The sequence below is a fragment of the Orbilia oligospora genome (genome assembly GCF_000225545.1).
Source record: "Orbilia oligospora ATCC 24927 unplaced genomic scaffold scaffold00215, whole genome shotgun sequence".
NCBI classification, from domain to species: Eukaryota; Fungi; Ascomycota; class Orbiliomycetes; order Orbiliales; family Orbiliaceae; genus Orbilia; species Orbilia oligospora.
The window spans coordinates 1,899,391-1,911,558 of record NW_011645772.1 but is presented as its reverse complement, the minus strand read 5'-3'; the positions used below and the strand labels follow the sequence as shown (position 1 = coordinate 1,911,558).

At 44.2% G+C, this 12,168-nt stretch overlaps 4 protein-coding genes across 4 annotated transcripts; 2 read left to right on the top strand and 2 right to left on the bottom strand.

Annotated features, from left to right (window-relative positions):
• Positions 1–390: 390 nt before the first annotated feature.
• On the bottom strand, positions 391–1,883 carry AOL_s00215g564 (uncharacterized protein; the record flags this gene model as incomplete). The annotated part of the gene is made up of 5 exons (XM_011129766.1): positions 391–495; positions 563–662; positions 744–1,266; positions 1,607–1,719; positions 1,804–1,883. 5 exons carry the CDS (start codon positions 1,881–1,883, stop codon positions 391–393), a joined length of 921 nt encoding a protein of 306 aa, XP_011128068.1.
• Positions 1,884–4,131: 2,248 nt separating this feature from the next.
• Positions 4,132–5,764, top strand: AOL_s00215g563 (uncharacterized protein; the record flags this gene model as incomplete). Its single annotated transcript, XM_011129765.1, has 3 exons — positions 4,132–4,311; positions 4,416–5,086; positions 5,155–5,764. 3 exons carry the CDS (start codon positions 4,132–4,134, stop codon positions 5,762–5,764), a joined length of 1,461 nt encoding a protein of 486 aa, XP_011128067.1.
• A 1,347-nt stretch (positions 5,765–7,111) lies between these two features.
• Positions 7,112–8,579, bottom strand: AOL_s00215g562 (uncharacterized protein; the record flags this gene model as incomplete). The annotated part of the gene is made up of 3 exons (XM_011129764.1): positions 7,112–7,851; positions 7,920–8,418; positions 8,526–8,579. 3 exons carry the CDS (start codon positions 8,577–8,579, stop codon positions 7,112–7,114), a joined length of 1,293 nt encoding a protein of 430 aa, XP_011128066.1.
• A 1,207-nt stretch (positions 8,580–9,786) lies between these two features.
• AOL_s00215g561 (uncharacterized protein) lies at positions 9,787–10,744 on the top strand (the record flags this gene model as incomplete). Its single annotated transcript, XM_011129763.1, has 5 exons — positions 9,787–9,806; positions 9,952–10,069; positions 10,207–10,230; positions 10,368–10,477; positions 10,555–10,744. The coding sequence occupies 5 exons, from the start codon at positions 9,787–9,789 to the stop codon at positions 10,742–10,744; spliced, it is 462 nt and encodes a 153-aa protein (XP_011128065.1).
• Positions 10,745–12,168: the final 1,424 nt, after the last annotated feature.

The window sequence follows — 12,168 nt, the reverse complement described above, 5'->3', positions numbered from 1 at the left end:
ATTATAATATCGTGGATCCCAGTGCCGAAAGACCTCACGAGAAATAAAATAAAATAAAAAGCACCTCGGGAATGTGAAACTACGAGCCGAACTAGACAGTAACGGCATTTCTCCGATCCGACGCGAGGTATGGGACGCCACACCCATTAATTTCCCTCTTGAACCTCTAACGGGCTTCCCGTTGGATTTTCGCCGGGTAGGTAGGTTATAGCAATGATAAGACGATTTCCGTGTGGATACTCCATACAGACATATGGGGTCGTGTGCCATCGGGGTTTCCATTAATAGAAATTTATATGCTCGAATGTAAAAAGTATAAAAATATCTTATCGAGCGGAATGGATCCAGAACCGCTCGTAGCATACCGGAAGGCGACCGGGCGGAAATACCTTACGGCTTTTTCATGTTAATCCGACACAGACGGGCGATGCAGCCTTGGAGTTGTAAGTGCGTTCCGACGCCCTCCAATATCCGCATGTGTGTGAAGCCGATTTCCTAGTTTCGGAATTTAGCTCCTGTTGCTTTGAGGTTTGGGGGGCAATATCGAGTAGGTGATTCTTACTTTGATAAATTCTAGCTTCGAATGTTCACTCAAAGTGTCAATCGTCTTCGTAACGCGGAACATAGTGCTTATTAAGTCAACTGCAGAATATCCCTTGTCCCTGTACCATACGCAGATATCGTTAGTGAGTTTGTATCCAAAGCTTAGCTTCCGCGCTATGTCGCTGGGTTTAAACACATACCATAGCTCCCGTAGTGTCTCCAACGCCTGATCAATCTTTCCCTCGTAGCACGCCTTAATCATAGCCTGGACGGCAACAGGATGCGGCGAATCCACCACCTTGAATACATTATCCCCATTCACAAATCCAAAGCCAGCTACCGTACTCTGTAGATTATTCACCGCCTGTCTCATATCCCCCTCCGCACTGAATATCAATGCCGCAAGTCCCTCGTCGCTATATTTTACATCCTCGGCCGCACATATCTCCATCAATCGCTTCAACAACTGTTGGTCGGTTAATCTGGCGTATCGAAGGATGGCGCAACGGGATTGTAAGGGTTCAATGATCTTGTTGGATTGATTGCAGGCGAATGCGAAACGGGTGGTCGAAGAGTATATTTCCATTGTTCTACGTAAGGCTTGTTGGGCACCCGATGTCATGCTGTCCGCTTCATCGAGGATTACGATCTTCTGTCTGCCGGGGGGTAAGGTGACTTTCTTCTGGGCGAATCCCTTGATTCTGTTACGGACGACGTCGATGCCTATCAATTTTATGGCATGTTAGAAAAATAACTTCCCAATTGACGTTGTTACAGAATAGCATATGGGTAGTGAAGAAGTACCTCTTTCATCAGAAGCATTAAGCTCCAAGACAGCTTCCTTGTAGGTATTACCTAACAATTCTCTCGCAAGGCATAATATAGATGTAGTTTTCCTTCAATAAGAAGTCCTCGATAAGTTCAAATCAGCTGAGATCCCAAGAGATATCAAAAGCAATCTTTGCCGGAATAGCTGCTTTCAGCAACTTATCGAGCTATATCGTTCGGTCTTTTTTTGCTTTCTTGTTTCTTTTCTGTCTTTCATACCCAATACCAGGCATACCACTGATTATAACATGGGGCATATTCCCATCCTTAGCAATGATTTTTAACCGTTCGACCGTCTCTGTATTTCCGACGATTTCATCCAAGAATCGAGGTCGATATTTCTCAACCCTGTAAGTTGTCCCCAGCAATCATGTTAGTATAAGGAATACACAGCTTGCCAAGAAAGTTGGAAATGGTAAAAAGAGTACAAACCATGGTAATTCATATCCGGGAGGACCGTCTGCAGCTGCACCAGCCTTCTGCGCTGCTGACTTTGAGGATTCGCCAGCCATGATGAACGAGTCGACTTGTGGGCACGCGTTTCAAGGTTGCAGGTTTGATATCGGAGCAGAGGTATGTGTGTGTGTGTGTGAAGGGTGCTGTACGCGAGACAAGAAAGCTCGTGTCGTTAGAGGCTTGGCGGAGCAACACATTGTGCAACACAAGTTTGGTTGAGGTCCATGCACCTCTTCGTCTCCTCGATCGATCCTCCTCCTCCTGCTCCCCTATCCCTCCTACGCCCACTATCTGTACTAGTACCAGGGTGAATCCCCTCACTTTTACGTAACAGGTGGGGTTATTAGGTAGAACGATATGATAGACGCTAGTATCATTGATCTATATAAATATACTGGTAGATTCTCTAATATAAGTTAATATATTCAAAGATCTAGAAATATTAATATATTCGCACGTGGATCGATATACACGCTATATAATATATACTTAAGAAAAGTATCTATAAACAGATCGAACCCAGTCGGCTACAAGTCCAGCCATGGAGATAAGATCTTCAGAAACATATGTCCAAGTACATGTGCCACGGGCGTTAAGGCGTCCGGGTTCTTACGAGACTATTATGTGCCTACACTTCACGACCATCGGAACCGATTCAATCCGGCGCCGTCGTTTCACAGCCCTTTTTTTCTACTCGGTTGTTTCCGTTTCAAGATCTCTTGTGAGGACGTCTGATTAGTTAACTTCTAGATAGATGTCTTTGATGTCTGATTGTGGGTCCACCACCAGATATACGAACTAAAAGGGGCTCGGTAGCCACTAGTTTCGCTCTTTGGCGCTGTCAAATTGGCCAATGCGTGCGCGTAGTACATACTCTTTCCCCCACCTTTTTTTGATGGCATCGCACTTTGACAGGGGTCCCGTAATCAGAAACACCAGGCCTGCAATCTCCAAGTCGAAGCTGCGGACGTACATGTACGTACAGATGTAAGTAACTTAAGTATGTAACTAAGTGCGCCACCCACAGTTAGGTTAGATCAATGGACCTTCTTGTTCCCCTCGTTCGCTGTGCGGAACCCTTGCTAGTTGGATTCTACGTAACAAACAAACAGGCAGGCCGCGAGAAAAGAGCGAGAGCGAGCGAGAGAGAGAGAACGAGAACGAGAGTGAGAAAAAAGAAGTGTGCGTGCTCGCGCAAATTAATATTATCTTGTAGTATTATTCTTTTAAGAAGATTAATTAATTAAATTTTGGATGCTCCCATTTACCATTCTGAACGATCGATTGTGAGGCAGAAATGGACAGCCTCATTGCATTCTTTCCAGCATATCACCTGTCATTGGCCGCATCTTTTGTTATCTATCTCCTGAATCCTGAATCGAGAATACAAGCCGGAAGACAATTGCAAGTTCCTGCATACATGCATATCTGCTGTCTCCCAGTCTCTCCAGTGCAGCAGTGCAGTGCAGCAGGGAAGGGCGTTTTCCAGGGGTGGTTCCACCAAGCTAGCGGCTGTTTGTGAAGCACATCGGCCAATGCAATATCGGTCCCACCCGCCATCATCCCATCCCATTCATTAATTAATCTCTTTGGCAGGTTTCTAGACTTATCTGAGTGTTAGAGATACCTCTTACATACTTACTTACATACATTCATACCATCACCATCACCATTTTCTGTTTTCTATTTTCTTCTTCTTCTTCAGTCCGGTTCAGCCCAGTGGATATGTGCCCACATAACAGGTAACTGGTTGGGACTGACCTTGTTAGGGACCTACCATGAACGACAGCGTAAACGAGATTTGATAACCAATTCCCAGCTGTTACGTTACTATACTACCGCTCTCCGCATTCCCCAAATTCGCATCCTTCATCTTCCGCTTCCTCTTCCTCTTCTTACTCCTCCTCTTCTAATAATATTCTTTTCGCTTTTTGACTTCTTGGTTTTTCTTGTTTTATTCATATTCATATTCATAATCCTAATTCTAATCGTCGTCGTCGCCGTCGCCTGTCATTCTTTTCCTACATTCGTTTTATCTCATACTATCCGACATCGAGGTCCAAGCAGGCTCTTCCTCACAAGCCTTTGGACCCCCCCCCTCCTAATTAATTCATAACAATCCCGTCTCGGTTCCAGATTTCCAACCTCTTCGCTCACGCGAAACCAATATCTTCTTATGCTGAGGATATAGTATTTCGTGTTTTCCTTTTCCACGGTTTTTTAAACCGTTCGTTGGTGTTTTATTTTATTTTATCTTATTTATTTTATTTTTCTTTCTTTCTTTTCCTTCACACACATACAACCATGCGTTCGTGGTTGTTGGTCCTTCCGCTACTCGTATCATCTGGGGTTTCGACACTATTCGTCAGAGATGGGTCTTCGAAAGTCATCAGGGTTCCATTTTCAAAAGAGCGAGTTACACACAATCAAGTCAGTAAACGGGAACCTGCTAGTAAAACGGCCGTTCAAAAGTTAGATAATAAGGTATGTTGGCATCGATTTCGTCTGAACTATATTTTTTATTATATAATGTAGATGGCTGTCAAACCATTGAATATCTCCGACTAACACCGCAACGTTCCGACAAGGACTTTTTGTTCTACGCCAATGTCACCGTAGGGACCCCTCCTCAGCACATTCGTCTTCACATAGACACTGGAAGTAGCGATATCTGGGTGGAAACAGCAAATTCCGAAATATGTAGAAGAGATGGAGGGAATGGTTGCGACATCGGTGGAACTTACGACAATGGAACCTCTTCAACCGCAGAATATGTCGAAGGCGACTTTTCGATCATGTATGTCGACGGTCAATACGCATCAGGAGTATACGCAAAGGATACACTCGGCATTGGTGGTGTCGGCGTCAAGGATGTTCAATTCGGTATCGGTCTCCAAGGAACCAGCGAAGAAGGTGTCTTAGGTATTGGATTCGAACGTCGACAATCTAGGGTTTTGCAAGGATTGGAGCCGTACCCAGGTCTTGTCACACAGATGGTAAACCAGGGACTCATCAACTCTCGCGCTTATTCCGTTTGGTTGAACGACTTGAATGCCGCCGCTGGGGAAATATTGTTTGGAGGGATCGATACGGGGAAATTCAAGGCGCCTTTAGCGACTATCCCACTCAGCAGGCGGACCGACTTACCGTCACCGATCGACTTCATAATAACGTTGCATGGCTTGACGATTGAGAATGGTGATGGGGAGTCTAGGGAACTAATGAACACATCCCGGAACACCCCTGCATTGCTAGATACGTAAGTGCATCGGGCGCATAATAGATCCAGATATTATTAAACATCATGCTAACGCGAGTCTTCAACAGTGGCGCAAGCTTTACGTATTTACCGCAAGATATCGCGGGCCAGCTTATTGAACTCGTCGGCGCTATCACCGTCCCCGAATACAAAGGCCCTGCCGTCAACTGTTCCAAACGTTCACTAGAAGGCTCTATCAACTTTACTTTCGCAGGGGCAACCATCAAGGTTAATCTTCGAGACTTTATCATCGATGCTACCGATGAACCAAACGAGGATAACCATATTCTTTGCTACTTTGGTATTCTCGGTATGAATGAAGGCAGCGTTCTCACCCTAGGAGATACCTTCCTCCGCTCGGCATACGTCGTATACGATATGGACAATGAAGCCATTTCCATTGGTCAGACGATATTTAATAGTACGTCGACGAATATCATGGAAATTGGATCAGGTCCGGATGCAGTCCCGAGTGCTTCTCGTTCTACAACGGACGTAGATTCGATCCCAGTAACAGCAACTAGCCCTAGTTCTGCCGGTCCAACCAGCAACCCTGCAGCCAAGTCGACCGGCTCTCCTAATGTCTCCAATTCTGCAGCGACAACAGCCAGCAGCCTCTCGACGAAATTTCTAGCACCGTTTTTCTTTTCTATCCTTTCTTTGGCGATCCTACTTTGAAGAAGCACATTGGCGTTTGAGCAACATCCGCATTGCATTTTTCTCAATCAGCATTATGCCTTTTTTTCGTTTCTGCTGGGGCTCCACCTTTCTGACGCACATCCATATCAAATTCAGCTCTCACACACCCCCCTTTGGGATCATATCCACCTCTCAAAACCTTACACTCTCGGGGGGGTCTCCACCAGCGCAATTTCTTTCCGTCTTTCAAACAGCTCATATGTTACCAGCGTTGCTTTCGTTTTTCCACTGGACACTCGTTACTTATCACATTCTAATATTTACTTTCTAATACCCCAACCGCAACTCGCACCGACTCCATCTCTCCCTCCTCACTCTCTTTCCTATTTCCTTTATTTCTTTTCCTTGCGGTCAGTATTCATCAGGTTTCATTTATCGGGTCGTTCTTGCAGGGTTGTTTCTATTTGAGGTCATTGTCCTTTCCCTTTGGTTCCATCTGCATCTGATGTCTTTCTAGACACGATACATCCCACGGCCGCAAGATTTTTTATATAAAGCGAGCCTACTTTTGTTTTTTTCTCTCTTGTTCTTCTTTCCCGCATTTTGCATTCGCATCTCTACGAAGGGTGTCTCACATGCACAACCGACCTGACTGATAACAGGCGGTATTTTTCTCGGCATAACCGTGTGTTCCTTTGCTCCTCTTTTTCCCTCTTCGTTCCCCTTTTGATATAGCCACCTGAGGCTCATGTTTACACTTTTCAAGGGTATGGGAATCAGCATTGTGTTTTCTTGTTTTTCTTTTATATATATATATATATAGGTATACGTAGTATTTAATATGCTACGGGGGGGTTTTAGCGGAGGGAGGTTATCTAACTTGAACCATACCTCATCGCTGCCGGTTGTTTTGCAGGCAGATTTCTGTCGGTTTATCAATCGGTATTTCATGTATATACTTTATAACTTTTTTTTTTATAACCTCCTTGGTTAGTTGGGGGGGTTTCATATATACGCGGGGCTTTTTTGGCCATGAGAAGTGGTTTGAGGTATATATATATTAGAGCCTATGGGGTGGAGTGGGATATGAAATATAAATTATATTATTTCCCTGGAGGTTTTTGGATGCGTATATACCGTGAAAATCTAGAATAGTTATTTAACTATAAGATTTAGAATTAGAGGTGTAATATAGTTAGATCAAGATTGTTTATTAGGTCGTATGTGTAGGTTACGTCGAGACTGAGATGTTTTGATAGTGGATTGTTCCCGATATACACTAAGTATATAGGTATTTAAACAAGTTGTGCACGAAATATATATACCAGGTATCTCCAAATAGTATAATATAACCCTAAAAATCAAAATCCAAAAAAAGAGCCCTATTCACCGTTTCCGTATAACAGGCGATGTTTCTCCACCTATATCCGGTATAACCTGGCGTAACTTAACCTGTATAGGAGGTACATTCGTAGATGGGGCATAAATGTTCTGCCCTCCATTATTATTGATATCGTTCGCCGGAGTATATTCCTCGGGCTCGGGAAACGGTGCCACAACGTTATGGTTGGATTCACGTTTCATAAACTTTCTTAGACACACTGTATTATCCTCCTCTTGTTGCTGTTGTTGTTCTCCTTCTTCAGGTGTCCAAGTTGTTAACGTTGAGAACAATGTGGTATTGCCGTTGTCGTCGACTGTTTCCCCCTTAGTTTTGCTCTTATGAATACTATCACCATTGGTATTCTGCAACCCCTCCACATCCTGCGTAGACTTCTGCTTCGTAGAAAACAGCTCCAACCCCGGCAAAATCGCAATAACAACGGCCGTAGTTCCAAAAACCTGTTCGGATTGCGCTGCGGCTATTCCGTTCAACCATATACTACTATTCGTCTCCCTTGATTTGTATAATAATATAACTCTGAAGATTGCGAGGAATATCAAGATAACTATGCTTAGACCGAAAACACCAACTATGATGAGTTTCTGACAGAGTGGAAATTTGATTTTTAGTCGATAGAGAAAGAAGAGATTGGAGAAGAGAAGGATTATGCCGACGTCTGAGGTTATGTCCAGGATTGTGGCGGCGATTAGACCGTTATTGGTGGTTGATATGTTGCAGGAATCTAGATTAAGAAACGTCAATATATTATATAAATACCTAAGATATGCCAGATAGGTGAAAGAGACATACTACCCTCCCACCTCCTCTTCGGTGGGAAACAAGTAAAGCAATTGATAAGTACACCCACTAACCAGACCGTCGTACATATCGCCATTACACCCCACCACCACCACCTCCACCAATTCATAAATAATATGAATGCTGGCGTATTATTAACTTCCTTCAATAACCGTCTAAGAAACAGGAGTAAACTCAATTTACAACACCATTGTAACGTCCATATTATAAAAATCTTTGCAAACTGTGATTTTGAGAGGGATTGGATTTCATTTCTGAGAAATTCTGGTGGGAAGGAGGTTTTAATTTTGTCTGTGTTCATGAAGTAGTAGTGTGCTTGGAATAGGATTGGGTATTGGTAGGTGTGAATTGCGCCGAGGGTGATCATTAGCAGGAAGGCGGCGAAGAGGAGGTAGTCGTCGGAGAGGAGACGGTGGTGGTGGATGTATCTTAGGTAGAGACGGATGGGAAGGAGGATGAAGGGTATGCTCATTAGGGACCATGTTAATGCCTGTTTTTTTTACATCATATATTATAATTAATATTATTAAAATACTCTTGATATGTATATATCTAGTGCATGTTGAGAGTTTCGAAGAGTAGATATTAAGTACTTACATGTTCACCGGACTGGGATAGTATTAACGATTGTATCCATGCGTCCGCCGACATTTTGGAACGCGAACGGTACGGGCCGAGGATAATCGAAATGACATTGAGTGGTAGCCAATTAAAAACCCGACGGCATGGTAACGTTATTTAAATGCAGCCAGGGGATGGTAACTAGAAAGAAAAAAGGTCTAGAACAATAGAACAAGTATATATACAAAAGGAAAGGAAGATAAGTTTTATTTAATCCAAACAACAGAAGCGGGGGGGGAATAAACTCGACCCTTATCGTAATCATACTATGGCTATCACATTATCAAATTATTGGCGGGATTTGGAACCTTTCAGCTGAACATACAAACACTCAATCTCTTTTCTAGAACCCCGGCCGCAGCCACTGAAGCGGGGGGGAAACCATATGGATATTTTGGAATTAGTCTCGAGGCGAGGCGCTAGGAGTATGCAAGATTTCTATCCTATTCAACACTCTGGGATATTTTACCTAAAAGGGTAATATCGTGACATGAGGCTTGCAGCTATGTCTAGCCAATGCTTTGGGGTGGGAGAGATCCCGGATTACTGAGGCTGGAAATATGCTAAACGAGGCTGTGCCGAGCCCCCGGGGAAGCTTGTATTTATCAATGGTTGTAGTGTTCTCCCCCAAACTATATTATTCTTTGAATTAGTAAAATTAGAAACATTGATTGTGTATCTATTACCGTTTTACATATTAGGGTCTATGAGGAGAGTCTCGAATCGTGTATTATTTTTCGGCATAACGCAGGTTGTGGTTTTAAAGGATGCAAGGTTCGGTCTTGGGAAATGAAATAGCGGATGCTTGTATTTCACACTGCGGCTCCTTGTTGGTGACGGTAGGAAGATTGTTAAATTATGTTCACAGAAGGGGTGCAGCTAACTAGTACTTAGATGTTATCGACAGGAGGCCACACAAGGCCCTTATCGCCGGTACCGCGGTAAGGATCAGTTATAGCTGTCCTCCTCGAGCTCAGCCATCGATTCTAGATATACCACAAAATGGTGTTGCGAAGTGTTGTAATTTAACAGATGTGTTGAATAGAACGTTGAAGCCAAAGTGTTTGTCTGGTTTAAAACAGCCGTTTTGGAATAACAGGCTCTTGCCCTCCAAGCCCACAAATCAAACACTCAAAATCAATCAAGAGATTTCAATATTCGTCCTCAACACTAGATCATATATCACGATAGAAACGACAGAATAAACGTCAAATTCTCGCAAGAAATCACCGCCATAATGTCTTACCCAGCTTCCTCGTACGTTTGCCTCGATACTGCCATGTTATTCTCCGAATTTTTGAAATGATAGAGAGGGGGGAGGATGAGAATTGGGAATTTTGATTTGAAGGAAGAAACAAAAAAACAGAAATGCTGATGGATTGCTGTCTGGATGATGCTATAGTGACCTTCTATGGGAAATCACCCGCAACAACTCCAGCTTCCTCGTCAAGAGGAAGACTGGCAGCGGAGTCAGGCTGAGCCGTGATCCGTTGAACTTGAGGAACGTTCACTCGAGAAAGGTTGGATTCCCATTTTGGACTTGTTTCCGGAGATATCGAGAGGAATCGTTCTTTTCTGTGTTTCTATGGAATTTCTACGGAATGATATCTTGACAGGTGGAACGGAACGCTAACTTATTCTTGGTGACGATTTATAGCACGCTGGTGCCATCAACAACCAGGTTCGTTGAAATCCGTTGCAACCCGAGGGGTAGTTTGAGAATTTAGATCGATCTGGTGGAAGGGGAGGAGGTTTTTTTTTTTTCAACAGAAGATATGATATTAATTTTTCGACTATCTTTCGGTGAATGATTGACAGGCTATCGGAATCGTTCCATCTGGCAAGGGAGGAATCTCGCTCCTGACCAAGAAGAAGGGTACCGGTGCTACCATCTCCCAATCGTACAAGCCATCGAAGACCTCGCGAAAGTACGTCTAGCCCTTTGATATAAGACACCATTTGGAGGGGTTGTGGGGAGGAAGAAAAATGCTAACTTGCGACGCAGGGCTTACGTCCAAATTGCCAACTCCACCACCAAGAAGGGATACCGTGCCGATCTGCGTGAGGATGCCATTTCTCGTGCATCCGCCCTGATCAGGTCCTACAGGAAGTCGGTCAAGCCAACAAAGGAGTCGAAGCCAAGGGGCTCCAAGGCTAAGGCGAGCGCTGCCTCTGCCGCCAGCGCCGACCTGTGATTTTAATGACCGACAGGTAGTTTTGAGCTAGTGGGTTTGGGATTCCCATCCTCTCCATTTTTTTTCTCTTTATTTTATAATGAAATACCATTCATTGTTCCTTTTTATACGCAGCCTCGACCTTTGTTATACGGGATGGGCATCTGGGTGTTATGCAGGTACCGATTCATTAAAATTAACATCCGTGAACCAACGTAATCGAGATGGCAGGATATCGTATATCTCCGATAAGCAACGACGTGATATTGTGATAGAGGGGTACATACGTACGCGTGCTCAAGTGAGGGTGATGTTGGGAGATTATCACGACGGCCCGTGCAAAAAACTGGTTAGGGTTTAATTGGACTTGCAATATACAGATACTATATGCATATTGCATCCAACAAGGACGACCTTGATGAAGAAACTTTTTTTATTGATTTTTAAATAGAAAAATTTTAAATTTAAACCTGAAGAAGAAAGAAAAAAATAATTTAGGATCACCTACTCCCTTGAGGAAGTCAAAGATCCGAAGTTCTAGACAAAATAAAATTCCAGTCGGGGAGATATCTAACAATAGAAGAACACAGGATAGCTAGTACAGAGTATCCAACTATTGGTGTTTGCCGTAACACGCACATGGATCATGGGTGCCGGGGTTTGGAGTAGTATGTACACAGTCTCTGAAGGTGAACGCCATGTTGATGCTCAGCGCCTAAGCAGACTCAAGAACCTCGGAGCTTAACCCAACCTCTTATCTTCACCTCCCATGATTCCGTTGAACGAACAATTGCATGCCACGACAACATGCAGGCAGATATGGCTAGATATAAACCCTCGAAGGTCTTCGGAGCCCTATATCAGGCCAACAATGGCCGGTAACAGCCACGGTGGAGAACACCCCCATGTTCATCGTCGTTTAAGGAGACACAAGCGCCAAAGCTGATTGGTCAATTCAGGGTGGCCGGTGACCAAGGCCGCATCTCCTCAAACACCTCTTCGCGTTCGGCTTCCATCGAGCTCGTCTTCTCCTATTTACCGCATAGCCGGATCTAGGTCGACCTACAGGCTGATTGGGCGTCAAGAAAGTCGAAGGTTAGGGAACCCCGGTGCCTGGTCCGTGGACAGTCGTTCTTCCTGTCATCCTCACTACGCCGAACCCGTATGCGAGAAAGAACCCACGTACCCACCAAAGAAAAAACTCCACTTCATGGCGTAAGGTGTAAGACGGCAGGGAAATGACCATGTTGTTTTGCCAGTCGCACAGGCACCACCATGCCCTTCACAGGGTTCACGTCTCCATACAGCAGGTTCCGGTACCTTGCATAAACCCGTCCCCAGGCTAGCTCTCCTGCTACAACGTGATAGCCTCCTGCAGGTGACAACAACACCGTTATGCTCCTGAATCCATTTCTGAGCAGTTTTTTTTTTCTTCAGCGAGAGCT